Genomic DNA, 22,229 nt, shown 5'->3' with positions numbered 1-22,229 from the left:
CCTCATGGCCTCTAGGACCCCGGGACTCGCCCCTTACCCCCCCACACTGGCCTTACTGTTTGCTCCTCCAATATAGAAGCATGATCCTGCCTCAGGGCCTTTGCACATACTGTTCCCTCTGCCTGGACAGTTATTCCTCCACAGGTGTCCACAAGTCTTGCTCCCTCACTTCCTTTGAGTCTTTGTTCACATGTCACCGCCCCCATGGGACCTCTCCAGATCACTGGTTTTAAGATTCCACCTCCCAGCTCCCCTTCAACCGACCCTGCTACCTCCTTCTCTGCTTTGTTCTCCGTAGCACCCTGAGACTGTAAATGAAGTCTAAAAACTCATGGTTGGAGGGTTGTGTTGGTGTGAGGGTCACGAGATGGCAGGGGAGAGTGTTCCCTGCTCCACTGAGTCGACCAGGGCCCTGGGAGCCAATCGTGTCCTCTCTGTGTCACCCAGAGAGCATTTTGTGTGGCTCAACCAGACTGGGTGTTGTACTTATTTTTCGACTGTCATTCTTCTCCCGGTAGAATGTCAGCTCCAAGCAACACCATGTATCCAGTATCTGGAATCTGTGTCTCCCAGCATGTTGTAGGTGCTAAACCAATAAGTTGTGGAATGAATGAGTGAGTGAATGAATGTCTCTATTGTTTTCTCCCTCTCTGCAATGCACACACTCACCTCAGGGCTTCTATGAGTGGAAGCTAGTGGACACACAAGACAGGCATGTCCAATCCGTGGGTTGCAGGCTGCATGCAGCCCACGACAGTTAGTCATGTGACCCCACAAAATCTTTTAACACCATGTGTTTTTGAGCATTTATTTTCTTCGTGACTCCATTTCTGAAGTTCACAATCGCGCCTTCTTCATGACATCGCTTTTTGGCAACACATACATTTGTGAGCAGCTGTTTTCTGTCACCCAGACTGGAGTGCAGTGGCCGCTCCCGGCCACCGCAGCCTCAACCTGCTGGGCTCCGACGATCCTTCTGCCTCACCCTTCCTGTAACTGGAGCTACAGGCACACGCTACCACGCTAATTTTTGATTTATTGTAGAGATGAGGTCTCACTAAGCTTCCCAGGCAGGTCTCAAACCCATGGGCTCAGGCAATCCACTCACCTCAACCTCCCAAAGCGCTGGGATTACAGGCTGAGCCACCAAGCCTAGACTTAGCAGCTGTTTTCAGTGATGAAGCAAACGGAGAGCAAAAGTCAAACAAACATTCCTGAAGAGCACCTTGAAAACTCATTAAGAATTGCAATCACTTCCCTAGAACCAGACATTGAGAGATGGGTTTTACAAAAACAAGGTCAAACTTCCAACTAGTTTTATATTGTTCTCATCTTTCTAAACAGTATAATAAAAAAAGAAGTCTTACTTGTATATACACTCGCTATATTATATAATTTATGCGTGTCCCAGGACGATTCCTCCTTCCTCTCTGCAGCCCAGGGAACCCAAAGCTTGGGCCCCCTGCTCTCTCTGTAGGCCTCTCTCTGCGATGAAGATGCTCACCAGAGCCCTGCCCCCCTGGGGCCAAGAGTGACTAGCTCTCCTTTGAACGTCATCTCTTAAAGCAGTGCTTCTCAGCAGGTCTAAAAGACCAGTTTGCAGTGTTTGCTCTTTCATTCCCATCACAGACTGACATTTTAGTCCCATGAAATGAGTGACTAGAAAAATCCAATTAAAAATGTAAAAGAGCATGCCAGTGAGGGGTCTAACAAGATGACCGTAGAAGTCTCAACAGTGCCAAGCTGCTGTGAGCATCTCTAAATGTTTCCTTCTCAGCATCTGTTCCATCTCATTGGGAACTCCTGACCGGCACGTAGACCACAGTCTGGGCAACAGAATTACAGGACTAAGCCCCTCACGTGCTTGTGTTCCCTTCCCACTCCCTTCCCTTGCTCACGGCTTAGAATTTTATGATCTGATTTCTTCCGTAAACAAAAGGAGAGGTGGAAAACTGTATCTTTATTTGTTTCATATTTGCTTATTCAGCAGCCATTTGTGAGCACCTACTGTGTGCCAGGCAGCGAGCCATACGTGGGGACACCACAGTGGACGAGACAGACCCGGCCCTGCCTTCCCAGAGTGTTCAACTGAGGAGTAGGGGGAATGAATGTTGATTGGTGGACCAGGAGGAGTTCCCAGCAGGACTACGTGCCATGCAGAGGCTGAATTAGTCATGGAAGGCCCTCCTGGGGAAACAACATTAGTACTGAGAAATCGTGAAGGCACTAGCCTGGTAATGAAGAGGGCAGTATGCACTCCAGGCTGAGGGAACAGCATGTGCAAAGGCCCTGAGTCCGAAGACATTCTTGCAGTTTGTCTGCATTTAAAATGAACGATGTACCTACCCTCTGATGCAGCAGTTCCACTGAAGCATCCAGCCGGGACAGACACTCTGACGTTTTCTGAGGAGGGATGTCCACTCCATCTAGGCCATCGTCGTAGAAACTGCAATCAACCTAGAGTCTATGGCCAGGGGCCTGGCTGAGCAAGCCATGACTATCCAGACTTTGGTTCCAACCAGTCTCTAACACAAACAAGGAAGCCAAGCACACGGTTTGAGCAGAGGGCGAGGAGACCACTAGGGGCAGTGAGGTGGGAGGATTGAGCAGAGCCCATGGAATACTGTGGGGGACTTAACAGAGTTAGATTTTCCTCCAGGGTCTCAGGAGACAGACTACCCAGTGCCGCATTAACCACTCCCGGAAGACTGGCCAAAAAGAAGGTGCTGTCTAAATATTGCCGGTGGCGGCCATCATGATTGAAGTCTTACACCAACGACTGCATAAAACTCCTTATTCATTAGGGAGAGGCGTCAAGATAAGCAACCTGGACTTAGAGTCATCTGTGCCGGTTGCAAGACCCTAGCCAAGTGGACTGACTTTCTGAACCCTAGTTCCCACATCTTTAAAATGAGGAAAATAGCCAAGCATGGTGGTCCATGCCTGTAATTCCAGTACTTTGAAAGGCCAAGGAGAGAGGATTGCTTGAGCCCAGGAGATTGAGGCCAGCCTGGGCAACATACCAAGACCTCATCTCTACAAAAATAAAAATAAAAAATTAGCCAGGTGAGATGGTGCATGCCTGTAGTCCCAGCTACTCTGGAGGCTGAGATGGAAGAATTTCCTGAGCCAAGACGGCCGAGGCTGCTGTGAGCCTTGATGGTGCCACTGCACTCCAGCCTGGGCAACAGAGTAAGACCCTGACTCAAAATAATAATAAAAATAAAAAGAGGAAAATAACATTGCCTGTTTTCTGGGGTTGCCTTGAGGATAAAAGGTATGTGTTTAAGCACCTCATTCAGAGCCATCTATGTTTATTCTTTCCTTTTCCTCTCATTTCCTGGGAAAAGAGACTTTCAGGTTGGAGTTGCAGGAGAGACTATCCAGGTCACCAAGCAATGAAGCAAACCCTCTGGGACCCCAGCAGCCCTGATCTCAATTCAAAGTCCACCCGTTTTTTCCTCACTACATATCCTCTTGTTTTATGGGGGTGACTGAGTGAGAAAGAAGAAACCACCATAACAAAACCATCCCCAGAACTATAAATGAGCTTTAAAGAAATGAAGTTTTAAACGGCAAGGAGATACTGGTTTATGCCTAGAAGACAGACAACAAGGAATGTTCAAGAATGCGTTTGATGTAGACATGGGCAAGCGGATGAACACTCCTTGTTTGGAGAGAATGTTCATTCGTCCAGGGTACACCAACAACAGCTTGAAAAGTTTACATGCTCTTGCCCTTGGGCTCAGGGACTCCAACCCTGGGAATTTACCCAAAAAATGTACATGTACACAATGTGTGTGTTTGTGTGTGTGTGATGACAATAAACCAAGTTGCAGAAAAATATATGTGAAACCAGGCTTGGTGGCTCAGCCTGTAATCCCAGCACTTTGGGAGGCCAAGGCAAGTGGATTGCCTGAGCCTGCGAGTTCAAGACCAGCCCGGGAAACTTGGTGAGACCTGGTCTCTACAATAGATAAAAAATTAGCCGGATGTGGTAGCGTGCGCCTATAGTTCTGGCTACATGAAAGGCTAAGGCCGAAGGATCGCCGGAGCCCAGCAGGTCAGTGCTGGGGTGGCCATGAGTGTGCCACAGCACTCCAGCCTGGGCGACAGAGTGAGACTCCAACTCAGAAAATACATATGTATTTGTGTGTGTGTGTGTGTGTGTGTGTGTGTATACATGTGCACACGCATGTGCGCATGTATGGAGTATATCCATTTCTATACATTTTCTGCATGTATATATGTATACATATATTCATGACATTGTGTGTTATGTGTGTATTTGCTGCAACTTAGATGATAGCCATACAAAATCTCAAAACCACCCAAAATTCCATGAATAAGAGCCTGGTTAAATGATGGAAAACCGACTGAGTGGAACATTGCCCAGCCATAAATACAGAATAAGGAAGAACTTGATAAGCTGATGGTGAATGATCATTATTACACGTTGAAAAAAAATAGAAAAATGCAGAACAGAAGTTATAGGATGCTCCAGCTGTTTTTTGAAAGTGGGACTATATCTATTGCATATACACACCGCTGTGTACCTAAGCCCATATATGCATAGAGCTTGTCTGGAATGAACACCAGCAGGCATGGGCAGTTGCCTGTGGGTGGTAGAGCTGAGGTCTGAGGCCAGGAGTGGAAAGAGACCTTTAGCTCTATGCTTCTGTCCTGCTGGGATTTTCTATTGTGCACTTGCTACATTTTCAATAAAAATCAAGTGGATGAGCTGTGGATGAATCAGACCCTCCTCCAGGATCAGTCTCTTTCCCAGGTGGTTGTTCAGGGGATCAGTCCCTGTACTTCGGGTAGTCATGCAGAGTTTGGCTGAAGCAGAAGACAGGGATAAGCAGGTCCCCCCATGAGAAGAGCATAGAGTATGTCTTGGAGTTAAGTGACATCATTCTGCAGAGAAAGAATGGTTTCATTTAACACCTTCAACCCAAAGTCCTGACGGACCTTTAAGCTGCTACACACCCATCCTGGACAGGCAACATGATGCCAACTGCAGGAAAAAAAAGGGGCCACCCTCTCTGCCTGTCTTTCCCTCCCCTGCTTTTGATCGTGTCCTAGGATGTCAAAAAAAAGTACAACTGCAATGAAAAAATTGCACCTTAAAATCAGCCTCAGTGTCATGGAGACAGTACAGAATCTGTGGTGACCCGGGAACCCTCATGGGAAAGCAGACATGGTGTTGCTGAATCATCCTGTCAATTCTGGGATTTGTTTTTTGTTTATTTGTTTGTTTTTGTCACTCAGATTTCTGTGTGTGAAATCTCCAGATTTTTCTCCTTTTTTTTTATTTTAAAGATGTGGGTTACAATTCAGGGTTGGGTATACAAATGGTCCTTGTCAAGTTCAGGCCTCCCTTTGGTCCCCACTTTGCCCGGTTTGAGATCAGTTACCCTTATTGAATGTGCTTCTCCTCCCTCCCCTGGCAATTTCCCGCTACTGCCAATCCGTTTCTTACAGTATAATGGTAATTATTCAGGGTCCGCTTATGAGTGAGAACATGTGGTACACAGTTCTTTGGTTCTGTGATAGATCACGGAGTATAATAGACTCTAAAGGATTTTTCAACTAATGCAGCTTATTCAGATTTTCCTTAAAAACACGCAAGCCATGAAAAATATGTCTATGGGCTTACTAGCTGACAAGCTACCAGTTGCAAATCCTGGTTTGGAAGCTGATAACATTGCATGCTCTCTCGACTCAGTAGCTCTCCTGTGGGTGATAAGGACGCATCCTAATCAAGTGTCCTTGGTGCTTTTTTTTCCTTCCTTTGAAGGCATCAAGACGGAAGACAGCCTGAACCATTCCCCTGGCCAGAGTGGATTCCTCAGCTATGGCTCCAGCTTCAGCACCCCGGCCGCTGGACAGAGCCCGTATGCCTACCAGATGCACGGTCAGTGTGGGCTGCGGCCCCTCCCTACCAATCCCTAAGGCACCACCTGACTTGGGTCCACGCATTCATTCATTCATGTATTCTGCAGATGCATTGAGCACCTACTGTGTGCCAGACTCTTTCTCGGGTCGTGGAGGTTAGTGGTGGGCAAAAGAGATATGAGATCTGAAAAAAGAGGTAAGAGTGGCCATCATGGCCACTACCTGGCAGCGGGGAAAGACTGATGATATAAACAAGACAACAGACAAGCTGGATCATTGTGGAAGGGTTTGAATGTAACAAAACAAATAAATTTGGTGTTTGGCTGGAGATTGATGAGCACTTGGGTAGTCAGGGACCTTAGGTCAAGTCATCAGGGGAGGCACTTTGAAAGGATGGCACTGGACATCGACCCAAAGAGTGAAGCGGTACAGCCATGTGTACGTCTGGGGGGAGAGCATTGCAGGTAGAGGGAACAGCAAAGGTTGCGCAGAGGGAAATGTCTTGGTGTATCTGAGGCACAACGTGGAGGGGTGGAGGCTGGAGCAGAGTCAGAGGGCACATAGGAGGAAGTCTCGGGGAGAGAGCCAGGCTGAGTCGGGAAGGAGTCGGCTTGTGTTTCAAGTGTGATGGGATGGGGACAGCATCTGTTGAGACTCAGAGCAATGTCAGCTGCTGGAAACGTTGGATAGGCAGGTAAAGAAGCTACTCCAGGCAGAAGGTTCAAGGCTGTGCATTCCAGAGGGTGGCCTCACACAGGGAAGAAAGAACTGCCACATGTAACCCCCACCCCACGTGACGAAAGGAGCTGGCTCGCTGGGTTCTCTGGGCCTCACCGCCACCCTTCTCTGCTCTGACGCCCTCTTGGGAGTATGTTGGAGTCGATGCATGGATCGAGGTCCGGTGGCAGGAATTTCAAGGACCCTTGTTGTGCTCATTCTTTCTCCCTCTTAGAAGTTGGTAAAAATGATCATCAGAGGTCTGAAAAGTAAAATGGAAAAAATGAAAGGGTGATGGCAAGGACGCAGGCTAATGCCTGACTGGACTTTCTTTCTTTCTTCTTTTTTTTTTTTCTGAGACTAGGTTTCACGATGTTGCCCAGACCAGTCTCAAACTCCTGGACTCAAACCATCCTCCTGCCTCAGCCTCCAGAGTAGCCAGGACTATAGGTCCACCAACATACCCAGCTTTGATTGTACTTCTTTTGTTAAAAAAATGTTTTTTCTTGCAAGTATTTTCACTTCATCTTTTTTATTTTAACTTTTTTTTAAAGAAACAATAAAAACAGTTGTCAAGGGCAGACTCTCATGAAAAAAAGAGAAAGGGACAGGGAACGATCTCAGGGCTATGTGTAGGGAAAGCGGGTGACGAGCTCTAAGGCCCAGTCCTGAAATAGCCTCCCGGGAAAGTGTGCATCACAGTTGCTGGCAACGCCATCAGCCAGCCTTGACCAGACTCGCTGGGCGCCAGGTGACATTATGTGAATCATCTCATACAACCTTCATGACATCACAAAGCGGTGGTACTGATATTATTCCCATTTTATAAACCAGGAAACCGAGGCTCAGAAGGAATGACTGATTTGTTCGACATCAGAGCAAGGAGTTTAGATTTTACTACTGGTGTCATGGGAAAGGGACTATGTCGAGTTCCTTGGGCGTCTGGTAGAATCCCAGCCCCCAGCCTCACTGCAAAGCCCATGCTCAGAGCCACGAAACACTCCTGCCACCCCTGTTTCCGCTGTCACCTCTGTGTCCCCAACAGTGGCCTTTTTGAGCCCTATGGGATGGGATCTGCTGCTGGGACCCATCTCTCTAAATGGAAAGTACATTATGGCACCAACCCCGATAGTAGAAGCTTGTGAAGACCCTGAACTTGAACTTGTATTTGCGTCCATCTCAAGCCTGTTTCTTTCTGGCTCTTCAAATAGAAACTGAATTCACTGCAGCCTGAATAGCAAATACAGTCACCCTCCCCATTCTGACATGCCCTCCCCAGCCAGATGCAGAATATGGGATCTAAGTTATGTAGAGGTGGTGCCCCATTCATTCATTCTTTCATTCATTCTATACCGCTGAGCACCAGTTTTGTACCTGGCATTCTTTTAGGCACAGAGGGCACAGCAACCAACAAAGAGGGATCCCTCGTGGGGAAAGACAGTAAATAATCAACAAATAAATCGATAGCTACAGATTTGAATAAAGCCTGTGAAAGACAAAAATAGAGCAGCATGAGGGACTGTGAGCAGAGGGGTAGTGGTGATGAACTTTAACCAGGTGTTTAGGGACCTCCTAATGAAAAGAGGCTGCCGTGGTGGGTGGTGGGCTGAAGCCAAGACAGTCCAGGTGGGGGGAAGTAGGGAGCAAAGGGTTGAGGCAGGAAGAGGCTGGCAGTTTGAAGGAGACCCACGGACCAAGAGTACAGTGAGTGAGGGGAGATGAGATGGAGAGTGAGATGACAGTCCGCCATGCCAGGACACATAGAATGATGCTATTTCTTCTCTGGTCCTTACAGCAACCACGTGAGGTGGGTGCCCTCAATCTGCCCTAACAGGTGATGGAAGTAAGGCCCAGAGAGGGCAACTGATTTGCCCAGGGTCACAGAACCAATAAGTATTCAGAGCTAGGATTCAGACTCCAGTTTCTAGAATTCCAGGACTGGCACTGTTTTTCTCTAAGTGCTGATATTTCTGGATTCCTCCAGGACCCCAGGCACTGTCATGAGCTCTACACATGCACAGTTCCTCTGACCCCTCCAACAGCCCCATGACATAGGCTCTATCGTGACCCTCTTCTCTTTCTTTTTTTGCATCAGGGTCTCATTCTGTTGCCCAGGCTGGAGTGCAGTGGCACGATCACAGCTTGCCGCAGCCTTGACCTCCTGGGCTCAGGTGATCCTCCCACTTCAGCCTCCTGAACAGCTGGGACTACAGGCACGTGCCATCACATCCAGCTAATGTGTTTTGTTGTGTTGTGTTGTGTTTGTAGAGGCGAGGTCTCACTATGTTGCCCAGGCTGGTCTCGGACCCTTGGGCTCAAGCGAACCTCCTGCCTCGGCCTCCCAACGTGCTGGGATTACAGGTATGAGCAGCCCCCATCTTAACAAGGGGAGAAGCTGAGCCACAAGTTCAGTAACTTGCCCAAGGTCCCACGGGCCATGGCAGCGGGATCTGAGCCTGGCAGTTGCAGCGCAGAGTCCAGGCACATAACCCTCACGCCGTCCTGCCCCTCCACAAACTCGTAGCTCCATCTAGAAGGTGATTCTCAAGGGAGAGCCCCACCCCCCACCCAAGTCCCCACCAGCCCCTCACAAATGCGAGCACATCTCCTGCTCTGTTCCCACCCTGCCATGGGAAGAGCTGGGTCTCTTTTTCTTCTCACCCTTAAGACCCAGATGCCAGAGGGCGGCAGCAGCAGCTGGGCTGAGTCCCAATTAACTGCTTTCACCCTGATGCTAATGGCCTTGACTCGCTGGTGAGACAGCCTAGGCATTTTGCAAGGCTGACATATTCCTCCTTAAGTATTTTTTTCAAACACAAACAACGCAGAATGCTCACACACCATGCCCATGTGCTTCCTATTAACTTTTTTTCCCCCCAAGTTGCTCCAGAGGAGAAATAAACTCTCGAACCACTCAGAGCATTTCGGCACAGGAGACGTTGGCGGGGTTTCGTTTTTCAGAGGCTGACTTGAGTTTTAGGCCGTAAAAATGTCGATTTTGTGAAATCGGCCTCTGATTAGAGGCTGGGAGGAGTCTTTTTCCTTTCTAAGAATTAAAATCATAATTCTGTAGAAGTGAAAAGGACCTAGTAAGCCCCACCCTGTCGTTTTACAGATGAGTAAACTGAGGCACTGCAACACAGTGGTTAATGGAAGGTCTCAGAGCGGGTATTAGACAAGCTGGGGTGCCTCCCCCTAGGTCTCCTAGCTGACGTCATTGGCTTCCAGAAACTCCAGCACAGCCGTCACCCCAAAGGGCCCTGGCTGGAGATCTGTATCTGTTTGGATAACTCTGCCCCTCCGACTGTACTAGAAACGTAAAAGAGAAAAGTTCACAGCACTCGTTCGGCCTTCGCATGGCTGTTTATTTTCTTTATTTTAAGTTCACCCTGGGGTTTTTATAACTGAAATCTATTTCTTATGGGTTTGATTTGTGTGTGTGTGTTTCTTTTTGGCTTCTCCTGATAAAATACTGCTTATTCACAGAAATGACTACAAAGATGAAAAGAGAGGGGAAATATATATATCTCGAGAGTGTGTTATAAGAACTTTCTGGTGCCATGGAGGGGTTAAGAGCTCCGGACCTGCACTGTGATCAGTCCTGGCTAGGGAGGTACTTGGACTTCACTGTGCCTCAGTTTCCTCGCCTGTGAAACTGACATCATAGCAAGAGAGCTGACCTCATGCCAGGGGGATACTAAATGAAATGATTCATGGGCACATCAGATGAGATCTTTAAAAGCTTGTTTTCTTTTTATTATTTCTGTCATTCCTTTGGTATCATGGTTGTTAAAAACAATTAAAAGCCCGAATTCTGAACTCACATGGAGTTAACACGCCAGTTCTGCCGTGCACCTGCTGTGTGACCTCGAGCTAAGTTACTTCTCAGGGCCTCAGTTTCTTCCCCTGTGAAATGAGGATACTCATTGTGAGCTCAAGTATGTGAAGTCTTTAGATCGGCGTCTGGCACAAAATAGTTACTCCACAAATGTCAGGTATCGTGACTGTTATTATTACTCTTGTTGTTAGCCTAACTTCAGGTTTTACGGTCCATGTTCTCTCTAAGCTCACTTCTAGTTCCTGAACTCTCAATTTTATTCCATAGTCGTGGTAAGAGAAAAAGCGTGAGGCCGCTGAGCTGTTCACATCAGCATCAATTCCCCTTCCAGTGAACTCTGTGTTATAGGGAGGCTTAAAAACAGAGGCACCCTCTCCAGCAGAAACTCCTTTTCCATTTACCAGAGGCCAGAAATGGTATCACAGAAGCTCAGAAGCCACCACCAGCCAGTCAGGAGCAACCTGAAAACAAGTGTTGGATCAAAGTTCAGTGTGAGAGTTAGTAAGCCAGTGACCTCAGCTTGGGACCACCGAGGTCAGGGTGTACCAGACGTATAAAATCCCTGTGTTGGATTTATGAACTCTAGCACCAGTAAGCTGTGTGACTGCAGACAAGTCACTAAGCTTTCATGGCCTGTGTTCCACAGTTCTAGTGCTTACAAGTGTTTCAGGAAAAAAATAAAGGGTTAGGGAATGTCAAGTTTAAATATATCAGATATATTTAGTAAAGGGCATACCACAACATTAAATAGATGTCCCCAATGAAGACCTTCTCAGAACCTTTGCAGGCCATCGTGCCTGTGACTCCCCAAGAATAGAATTCAGCAGGCAGTTACCCAAGTAGACTTGGTGAGGGACATGCTCTTCAAGCCCGCATTCTAGAAGTCCTGGGTGTGATGCTCATGTATGTCCCTTCCTGTGTGAAAATTCTTTGATTCTCTATATTTTTAAACAATGAACAAACATGTGTATGTTTCTTTGTGTGTGTGTTTAAATTGATGTTTCACTGAGATTTAACTCAACTATCATAAACTGTACCCTTTAAAAGTGTTGAACTGAGTGGTTTTTATTACATTAAGTTATACAACCATCATCACTCTCTAATTACACAACATTTTGTCACCCCAAAAGAGAGCGGTCACTCCCTACTTCTTCTTCCTCCAATATATCTTTTTTTTTTTTAATGAACAACCAGAAAGTAAGAAAGCAGGATTTATTGAGAGGACAGAAACGCTCCCACAGTGGGAGGGGACCTGAAGGGGTTGCCCATATATCTCTTTTATAATAAGAAACAAGACACATTGAAAGTTACTCCTAGGCCAGGTACGGTGGCTCACTCCTATAATCCCAGCACTTTGAGAGACCCTGACAGGAGGATTACTTGAGGCTAGGGGTTCGATACTAGCCTGGGCTACATAGCAAGACCTCGTCTCTACAAGCATCAAAAAGGTAGCCAGGCGTGGTGCCTGTAGTCCCAGCTACTCAGGAGGCTGCAACTGAGGGATCTCCTGAGCTCAGGAGGTTGAGGCTTCCGTGAACCATGATCGTGCCACTGCACTCCAGCCTGAGTGAAAGAGTGGGACTTCCGCTCAAAAAAAAAACCTCCTATTTGCCATTAATTTTTTTTAGTAGGTTGTGCATTTGCCTAGTCCAGGTGTCTAGAAAAGTCTTCCTCCTACCCTGTGCTACCCCTGCCCAGTCTCCAAGACCCTAACAAGTTACCACTGGTCATAGTTTCTTATGAACATATCTGGAACTTCTTTTTACAAATATAAGCAGTCTGTCGTATTATGTATTACTATAAGAATTAGTTCATATGTAACTCAGAAATAAGGAAATAATGTTGGTATAACTCTGAAGCTGCACTGGTTCGCTCACTTCAAGAATTTCTCTTTGTCACTGGTATTATTATTATTATTTATTATATTGCCTTGTCATCGTTTTCTTTATGATTCTCATGCTCTGGGTTCATTGAGAGTCTTAGATCTATGGAATTATAGCTCTTATCAAATTTTGAAATTTTTGGTCAATTTTCAGAAATTTGTCCAAATTTTCAGCCAAATTTGGAAATTTTCAGCCAAATATTCTTCAAATATTTTTTTTTCTGTTTGTCGCCTCCTCCCTCACCCCCAGTTCATCAGACTTTTCTTCTGTGGTGTTTAATATGCTGTTAATGATACTCAAGTCTTTCTTCATCTCACACATAGTTTTCATCTCCAGAAGCTTGATTTGGGTCTTAGAAATAATAATAATAATGCCCATGTCTCTCCTTAACATGTCCCATCTTTCTTCTGGCTTCTTGAACATTCAGGATCCAGTTATAGTAAATGTTGCAATGTCCTTGTCTAATTCCATCATTTTTGTCTTTTCTGAATTTTCATTGATTTTTCTTCATGTTAAAAGCCATATTTTTCCTGCTCCTTTGCGTGCCCGATAAGTGTTGATCGAATATCAGACACACATTTTACCTTGCTAGATGCTGGATCGTTTTCTGTTCCTATAAGCACTTTTATGCTCTGTTCTGGGATGCAGTTAGATTACTTAAAAACAGTTGGATTCCTTAGAATTTTGCTTTCAGCTTTGTCCGTGGGCATCAGAGCAGCATTTAGTCTGGGGCATATGTCTCCCACTATGAGACAAACCCCTTCCAAGTCTTCTCCCCAGTGCCCCGTAGATTTCAAGGTTTTTTGCTCTGGCTGGTGGGAACAGGAGCTGTTCCCAACTGCACTCTGAGCCCTGAAGGTTGTTCTGGTCTTTTCCAGTGGTTCTTCCAGGCTCCAGGTGGTTTCCTCACACCCAGGTGCCCATCAGCTCAGGTGGTGCCCCAAAGGGAACTCTCGGCAGGCCTCCAGAGCACTCTCAGGCCACTCACATTCCCTGGGAGCTCTGCTCTGTGGATTCCAGCCACATTGGCCTTCCCTGAAGTGCTCCATCTCCCCAGCTCACAGAGACTCCAAGCTCCACCTGGGCTCCCATCTCTGGAAATCCCACCCTGGGGCAATCAGACAGCTTGACACCTGCTTCTGTACTTGAGAGGATCTCTGTCCTCCATGCCCAATGCCCAGCATCTTGGAAACCTAGTATAAACTGTCTCAGCTGGGAGGGTAAATCCGGACCTTGTCACTAAGTCTTGACCAGAAGCGGAAGTTCCCCTGCGCTGATTCATTGGTGCTTTTCCCCAGCACGTGTACTAACAGCTGTTGAACACAGGTAAGGGTCACAAACCTCCCATGAGTGCGGCTGCCATGACGCCCTCTGTTCTTCCTCACCTCTGTTTGGTCATGTGCTCTCTTTTTGGAGAACTGACCTTGCGGTTCCCTCCAACCTTTGTGCATTTTGCCTTTGCTGCTATAATTCAACACCTCTGCTGTCTCCAAACCCCTCCAGAAGGCTTTCAACTCCTTTCAAAAGTGAAGTCTTTTATCTAATGTAGTACTTCTTGGTCTATTATTTATTTACTTTTTTTTCACCATGTTTTTATTATTTTTTCCAGAGATAGAGTCTCACTCTGTCACCCAGGCTGTAGTCTAGTGGCATGATCGCAGCTCTCTACAGCCTCAAAGTCCTGGGCTCACTCTTCAGAGTAGCTAAGACTCCAGGTACACGCCACTACATCCCATGAAAAAATGAATTTTTAATTTTTTTGCAGAGATGGAGTCTCATGATGTTGCCCAGGCTGGCTTTGAGCTCCTGGCCTCTAGCAATCCTCCCATCTCAACCTCCCAACATGCTGGGATTACAGGAGTGAGCCACCGCACCTGGCCCAAACTATTGTATTTATTAAGATCGTCATTGCTTTTGTTAATGCTCTGGGCACAAAGTTGCATTGCTTTTGGGCAGTCCACCCCAACCCTACTTTTCCCCATTATAACTCTATTACATGAACATACAGTTTTGCACAACTCATGGCTTTCAGGAAGGCATTATCACATGATAGCAAAAACACTTGTGTGTGTTCTTATTTTCATAGTCCATTTAATATGCATACTCTTCTGCACTTTGCTTTTTTTGAGAACTTTCTAAGTCTGTCTATGGAAAGAGCTTCCTCGTTCTTTTTCACAAGTGCCTATTATTCCACTGAATGATGTGCTAGAATTAATTTAACCAGTTCCTCACTGGGAGCCCTTTGGCTTATTTCCAGTCTTTTGCAATCGCCACCAGTGTGGCAATGCAAGCTTCTATATGTGTATGATTTTGTTTTACTACAAGTATGTCTAAAGGACAAATTCCCAAAAGTGGGATTCGGGGTCAAAGGGCAAGCCTATAATTAAATTTGGTAGATATAGCCAAGTTACCCTTCACGGGGATTCCACCAATTTAAACACCCACCACCAGTGCCTGAGAGTACCCGTTTTCTGGAAAACTCGCCAACCCAGTGTCACCTGATGTTGGAGTCTTTGCCAGTCTAATGCATGGAAAACGGTGTCTCTGTGTAGCTCTAATTTCTAAGTCTTATCCTGTGAATGAGGTTAAGTGTCTTTTCAGATCTTTAACCAATTTGTATTTCTTTTTTGGTGACCTAGAAGATTAGACTTGAAAAACAGTGCAAAGGAAGAATGATGGCATACTAAGCATACCAATATTTAAATACAGTGTAAAACTTCAGTAATCAAAGCAGTATGCTTCTAGTATGAATAGACTGGTCAACCGACAGAGGAGAGAGAGAGAGACTCCATACATCAGGGAACTTAGCACCTGGGGAAGATGGCCTCTTAAGCCAGTGGGTAAAGAAAGACTGTCCAATGAGTGGCATTGGAACAACTGACTAGCCATCTGGGGGAAACCCATTCCTATTACTAGAAAAAAATCCAAATGGATCAACAGTTTAAATGTTAAAAATAAAACCATAGAAATACTAGAAAGAGCAAAATGTTTACAACCTCGGAGTGGAAAATGCTTTTCTAACCATGACTCAGGCATCCAAATCCATTACCAAAAAGATTCACTAGTTCAACTGGAAATTTATCCTATTTTAATTTTTTTCCTCATTACTATTGTTTGTTTTGCTGTATTTGTCATTTTGACTCCACCTCGGGTGGAGTCAAAGATCACCCGAGGTGGAGTCAAAATGACAAATACAACAAAACAAGCAATAGTAATGAGGAAAAAAATTGTTTCAAATTGGAAATAAATATTTACATTTCAAATCACAAACAAATGCCACTCTAAAGAGAGTAAATGATTCTACAATTCTGTGGATTAAACCTGCACTGGGTTGTGATTCTTCTCAATCAGGATTTCAAACTCAAGTAGTACAGGAGTCGTCAGGTGACATAAAAGAGAGACATGAACTAGGGGAAGGATTATAGGGAGTGGTGGGGACTGTAGCAAACTGGAGACCCCACATTTCAGCTGGCGGATGGGGGCTGTTACCCATCATCAGCCCATGGCTGCCACATTAGAATGAATTCTAGGGAGATAAGATGGCTCCATTTTTCAAGGTGATCCCTAAAACTATATTTTAATGTGAAATCCCTTGTTCTTTTTCAATATTGGCAGCTAATCTAAATGCCTTTTTTGTGTAAAACACACAAGCACATGCTGGTCTCCATGCAGACATCCTGCAAACTTGGTCCATATTTTCTTAACTGAACCCCAGGCCCTGAGACCAGGACTGGATGGAGCATGTGACAAGCCACGTGCTGACTTGGGCACCACACAGACCACCTCCCTTGCGTCCCCACCCCTGGATTGTATCATCGTGAGACGTGTCCCAGAGGGGAGGGATGGGCGTGGCTGTGGTGGAGGTGGGCACCCCGTGGCCTCCCCCTGGCGGGTGGAGTCACCTCCCTATTTCTTCTCGGTGGTGGCAGCTTTCAGACTGTCCCAGCATAGGCAGTTCTGAGCAGGCTCAGTCATCCTGAGTTCACTGTGTTGGCCAGGACAGGAACCAGGCTTGGCCCCTCACACGTTGCTCAACTGAGACGAAGTTTCTCGGTGTGAACCAGCAGCAACTCTCCTGCACATATAAAAATAGAGCAGCCCAAATGCTCTATTTTTAATCTGCAGTTTGTTGAGTCCACTGATGCAGAACTTGTGGATATGGAGGACCGAGCACATAACTTAACCTACTGGTATGTATTTTTTAAAGTCAAACAGAAGGCTCTTCCTGTAAAATAAATAAGGTAATTCAGAAGACAAACTTTTGAACTTGTAACTGCCCAAGTATAGCAGCACTAAAGACGTAATGGAGTGGTCAGATACTCCCATAGAAGACTCACAGGAGCATGACTGACTAGCTAGGGTTTTGGACAATGCACACGTCACCAACATGTGGCCACCAGGGACGTGACTTTCCGTAATGGTAGACAACTCTTGGTAAAATCCAAACAACAGCACAGCCATCCTTCTGTGGCCACATGGTGGTGTCATAGAAGACGTCACCTTGACACAGTGGTAGCCCTCGGGGTCACAAGGATGAGGCTCACAGAACAAATTGCTAGGCTCGAATAACATGGTTTATTAAATCAATGTAAAACAAGCTGAGAAAGAAAGGGAGAAGGGGGTTAACTCCTTGAGGCTAGGGTACTAGTAAGCAGAAGGACCATGGGTTGTGCACCTGTCCTGTCTCCCACCCTCAGTCACTTTAGCCTTTCTGATAACAATGTGGTCTCTAGGGTGCGAGGTCAAGTTGAACAAGGGCTCAGCAGATGGAAGGATCCTGGAGTCAGCCCGCCCTTGTTCTGTAGGAGACACACAGGGCAGCTCTGCCTGGCCACCATGTAGCTCACCAGGATGGGCAGCCATGACTTTTATACAGATTTCCAAGCCAGAAGACATGTGGGACCAGAATGGCGCCATAATGGTTGTCAACAGTGGGTAACCCAGTTGGGGTTGACACAGCTGTCGGTGTAGGGGCAGTGTGATCAGGTCCTTAACATTTAATGTTTTCCCACTCCTTCCACCACTCTCCATCTGTAAGTGACTCTGGGCCTTCTCCATTTTTTTTTTTTTCGTATCTTCCATTCATTCTGCCTACCCGGTTACTAACTTTCTTATTCTCTGCACTGAACACATCTTCAGATTTCACCCATACCTCCCAAGCTATCTGCTTACTCACTATATTTTTATAACACTTTTTGAGTTTCATCCACCCCATCTCTTTTTCTTTTTTTCTAATTGCATAATCGAACATTGTTAAATATTCAATTAAGAATAATTGACCAGCCTGGGCAACATAGCAAGACCTCATCTCTACAAAAATTTTTAAAAGTTAGTTGGATGAGGTAGTGCATGCCTATAGTCCCAGCTACTCAGGAAGCTGAGATGGAATGATCACTTGAGCCTAGGAGTTCAAGGCTGCGGTGAACTATAATCGCACCACTGCATTCCAGCCTGGGCAACAGAGAAAAATGCTGCCTCAAAGAAAAAAAAAGGAATTGAATACAGTAACAACTGAGCACATTACAAAGGCCAGTGCGTGTTAAAACCCAAGGGGAAAAATATTTTGTGTGTATATGTAAAATGAACTGATATGCTGGCACAGAGGTTAGCAAGTTTTTCCTGATGACTAGCCAGATAGTCAATATGTTAGATTTTGAGGACGTAGGTCTCTGTCCCAGTGACTCATAACTCTGTCACTGTAGCTTTAAAACAGTCATAGTCAATACGTCAGTGAATGGGCAAGGCTGCCTTCCTATATGATGTTATTTATAAAAGCAGGTGGTGGGCTGGATTTGGCAGACCTCTGTGTTCTAGGATCGTGTCATTAGAACTAGGTCTTTGCCTGCCTGAACGTTTGAAATTCAGGTGGGACCTAGGGACTTGCTTTCTTTTGCAAGACTCTCCCATACATTGTAGAATATCTGCACCCCTGTCACCTGCCTACTAAATGCTACTGATATCCCCAACAAAAACACGCCCATGAACTTCCAAATGCCACCAACCACTGGTTTATACAGTGGCAAGTACAGGCATGAAGAGAGATGTCTGTGGTTTAGGAAAGACCATCCATCATTCACTCAGCAAATATTCACAAGCACAAGCTGCTCCAGGCGCCATGCTAAGTATGGGCTGTGTAGCCCTGAGCCAAGTCCGACCTTTGTGAACTCTGTATCCCAGTGAGAAGATACAGGCACTTTTAGTCTACGTGGACTTCCATAGCAAAATACCAGTCTGGGTGACTTAAACAACAGCACTTTACTTTCTCACAGTTCTGGAGGCTAGAAGTCCCAGATCAAGGTGCCAGCAGATTGAGTTCCCAGTGAGGGCTCTCTTCCTGGCTTGTGGACAACAGCCTTCTCACTGTGTGCTCGAAGGGCCTCTCTCTATGTGTGTGCAGAAAGAGAGCGATTTCTTGTGTCTTCCTCTTCTTACAAGGACAGTTATGACCTTGAGAATTGTATGACCTCATTTAACCTTATTTATCTCCCTAAAGGCCCTGTCTTCCAATACAATCGCATGGGGGTTACGGCTTCCACATGCAAACTCGAGGGACACAATTTAGTCCATCAGACACAGTGGGTAAGGAAATGAGTGACTAACAAGACGTTGTCCAGCTGGGATGAGTTCTCTGGGGAGAATAAACAGGGGGACTTGACAAAAAGAGGCTGGAAAGGATGGCTGGGTCTCTGCAGAGGTGACAGTGGAGCTGATTCGTGCAAAATCAGAAGAGCCAGCCATGGGTCAACAGGAGACAAGAGGCCACATGGCCTTGAGCCAAGGGGCTGAGGTCAGAGGCTGAGGTCAGATCCCGCAGAGTCTTGTGGGCATGTGGGAGCTTCAGGATTCTATCTGGAGAACACCAGGAGCAGGGACAGGAACCGTAAGGAAGGCCAGGAGGAGGCACCCCATCCCTGATCCTCCCTGCCCCTCCCCTTCTTCAGATCAGAACAATGGAGCCAATATTCATGAAAGTGCCTGTGACAATACCCACCAGGTCCCGTGACCCTATTCAGAAACTTATGGAATCATCACAACCTGTCCTTTTATTCCCAGAAGAACAAGGGCCCAGAGCACAGCTTTGATGTTATTGTGGTTATGTCATTTATCGTTTTCATTTCTGATGTTTCAATGAATTAAGAACTGAGCCCACAAGCAGGGTCTATGCCTGCAAAGTCTGTTGAGAAGGTGGCAGAATAAATTTCTGATCATTAGTGGGGCTGGGGCAGGGGGGGGATGGAGAGTGGAATAAAAAAAAGAAACAACCAATGAACCAAATTTTTTTTAAAAAACCACCACAGACACACAAAACTGTGTTCCTGCCATGGTAATCCCTTAGAGACAAAGGGATAGCGTCCTGTCCCCAGCTCCAGGCAGCCCAGCCTTCTGTTCAGGAACTGAAAGGGGTAATTAAAGGGTGGGGGGAAACACAGCCTCGGGCAGTGTTTATTAAGAGAAAGAGACAGACAGACAGACTCCCAACTCCTTCTCCACTCAGAGAGGAGGGGAAGTCAAGACAGAGGGCAGGCTGTGAATACACAGTTTGTACCTTTGCAGTAAATCAGGTTGTTGCTGATCCTAAAAGTTCAGGTGACAAAGAGGCCCCAGAGTTCAGACCCCACTCGCCCTTGAGGCCGGTACTTCCTGCCGTGAGTGAAGGGAACCTGCCAGGAACTTCTGAGTTTTGTGTTATTCCACATCCAGTAGCTTCTGATGCACCAGGAAGGCAGACTGACCCTTCAGTCCTGAGACACTGCCCCCTCCCCCCTTTTTTTTCTTTTTTGAGTCAGGGTCTCACTCTGTTGCCCAGGCTGGAGTGCAGTGGCATGATCATGGTTCACTGCAGCCTTGACTTGCTGGCCTCAGATGATCCTTCCACTTCAGCCCCTTAGACAGCTGGAACTACAGGCATGCACCACCAGGCCTAGCTAAGTTTTTAGGTTTGTTTGTTTGTTTGTTTGTTTGTTTGTTTGGCGATGAGGTCTCACTAAGTTGCCCAGGCTGGTCTTGAATTCCTAGGCTCAAGTGATCCTCCCTCCTCAGCCTCACAATGTGCTGGGATTACAAGCATGATCCCCCATGCCCAGTCCCATCTTCCTTTTTTATAACTGCTTGTTTATTTTTCATACATTTATTTTAAACCACTTAGTAAATCTAGTGTCTATCTTTCCAGAACATTCTCTATGTATGCATTTACAAGTGTGTGCTTATTTTTCTTTCCACCTGTAGAAAATCCTGGGGGTTTTTTTTGAGTTGGAGTCTCTCTCCGTCACTCAGGCTGGTGGGCCATGGCACACTCACAGCCACTCCAGCATCGACTGCTGGGCTCTGGCGATCCTTCCATCTCAGTCTTCCAAGTAGCCAGAACTACAGGCACGCACCACCATGCCCGGCTAATCTTTTATTTATTGTAGAGACAGGTCTCGCCAAGCTGCCAGGGTGGGTCTCAAACCTGCAGCCTCAGGCAATCCACTCACCTCAGCCTCCTAAAGTACTGGGATTACAGGCTGAGCCACCGAGCCTCACCAGTTTTGTTTGTTTGACTGTTTTTTACATGAAGACTATCTTGCTGTGCACCTCGTTTTACCAATGCCTTTTATGCTCTTCACTAATATGTCTCAAAGATCTTCCAAAGTCAGTTCAGCTAAACCCACCTTATTCTGTTGTCTGTCTTCCCAGTACTGCACTGAGAAAGCCAAGCACCTGGGTGTAACCCCAGCCCCACCACTTGCTTGCTATGTAACTTTAGGAAAATAGCAACTCTGAGACTTGATTTCCTCATCTGTGAAATGGGGTCGTTGGAATAGCTATTGTGAAGCTGGTGGAGGTCATGCATGCTAGGGGCTGAGGACAGGGCCTGGGACAAGATCCTATGCCTCTTTCACGTTGGTTGTTGTTACTGTTGTTATTGTCCTGGTTATCCAGTACCACAGTATGGCCATTCCCTTCAGATGGGCAATTAGATTATCTGCAGCGTTTCGCTGTTCTTACCGCCTCTGAAGCCCACTGTCTCAAATGTTGGTTGCTGCAGCCTTTTGCTATCCCCATGCATGCGTCCCTTTGTGGAAATAGGGACCCCCTTCCAATTTCTGCATCAGCTTTGCTGGGTCTCACAAGACTTTGCATCTCTGCTACTCCAGCCCTGAATTGCAGCCTCCAAGAATTGGCTGTTCAAAAGGATTGGGCAAGCCCCCAAGGCCACAGCCCGAGGCCATCCCAGCTGCTGCTGCATTTGGGCCACAGCCAGCTGCCTGACCTTTAAATTCTCCAGGCTCCTCTGACAGGCCTGGTGACAGACCCCTGGGACCAAATAGGGACATGGATAAAAAGATTCACAGGAGGACTCCATCTTGGGGCGGGGGGCAGGGAATGGACTTCGTAGCCTCTGACACCCAGTCTGAGAGTGTGCTGTTGCTGAGGCTTTAACTTCCCTCCTCACGCCCTGATCTGCCCCGGGGTCATCTTCATGTGGAGGTTTGATATCACACATTGGAACAACTGGCCAGTTGCACGGGACTGGAAGGTTGGGGCAGGTTGTTAAAAAGGGGAGGAAGAGCCGGGCTCGGTGGCTCAGCCTGTAATCCCACACTTTGGGGGGCCGAGGTGAGTGAATTGCCTGAGCCCATGGGTTCGAGACCACCTGGGCAACTTGGTGAGACCTCATCTCTACAATGAATAAAAAAAAAATTAGCCAGGCGTGGTAGCGCACACCTATAGTTTCAGCTACTTGGAAGGCTGAGGCGGGAGGATCGCCGGAGCCCAGCAGGTCGAGGCTGTGGTGGCCGGGAGCGGCCACTGCACTCCAGTCTGGTCGACAGAGTGAGACTCCAACTCAAAAAAAATAAAAAATAAATAAAAATAAAAAGGGAAGTAGGCTCACTTTATGGCATTTGCTC

General features: G+C 46.6%; 1 protein-coding gene across 3 annotated transcripts in view; it reads left to right on the top strand.

Moving 5' to 3' along the window:
- EYA2 (EYA transcriptional coactivator and phosphatase 2) overlaps positions 1-22,229 on the top strand; it is a 192,252-nt gene that overhangs the window by 24,363 nt on the left and 145,660 nt on the right. For 2 of the 3 annotated variants that reach the window (XM_008061187.1, XM_008061188.1), the window contains exon 4: positions 5,801-5,917. In XM_008061187.1, the coding sequence (XP_008059378.1) occupies positions 5,801-5,917 (117 nt within the window). Of the gene's footprint in view, positions 1-5,800; positions 5,922-22,229 lie in introns of all 3 variants that reach the window. The other variant, XM_021713992.1, reaches the window with a different exon arrangement.

Source organism: Carlito syrichta, unplaced genomic scaffold, assembly GCF_000164805.1.
Source record: "Carlito syrichta isolate Samal-C Ts95f unplaced genomic scaffold, Tarsius_syrichta-2.0.1 Scaffold305137, whole genome shotgun sequence".
NCBI lineage: Eukaryota > Metazoa > Chordata > Mammalia > Primates > Tarsiidae > Carlito > Carlito syrichta.
This window is presented reverse-complemented; position numbering and strand designations above follow the sequence as displayed.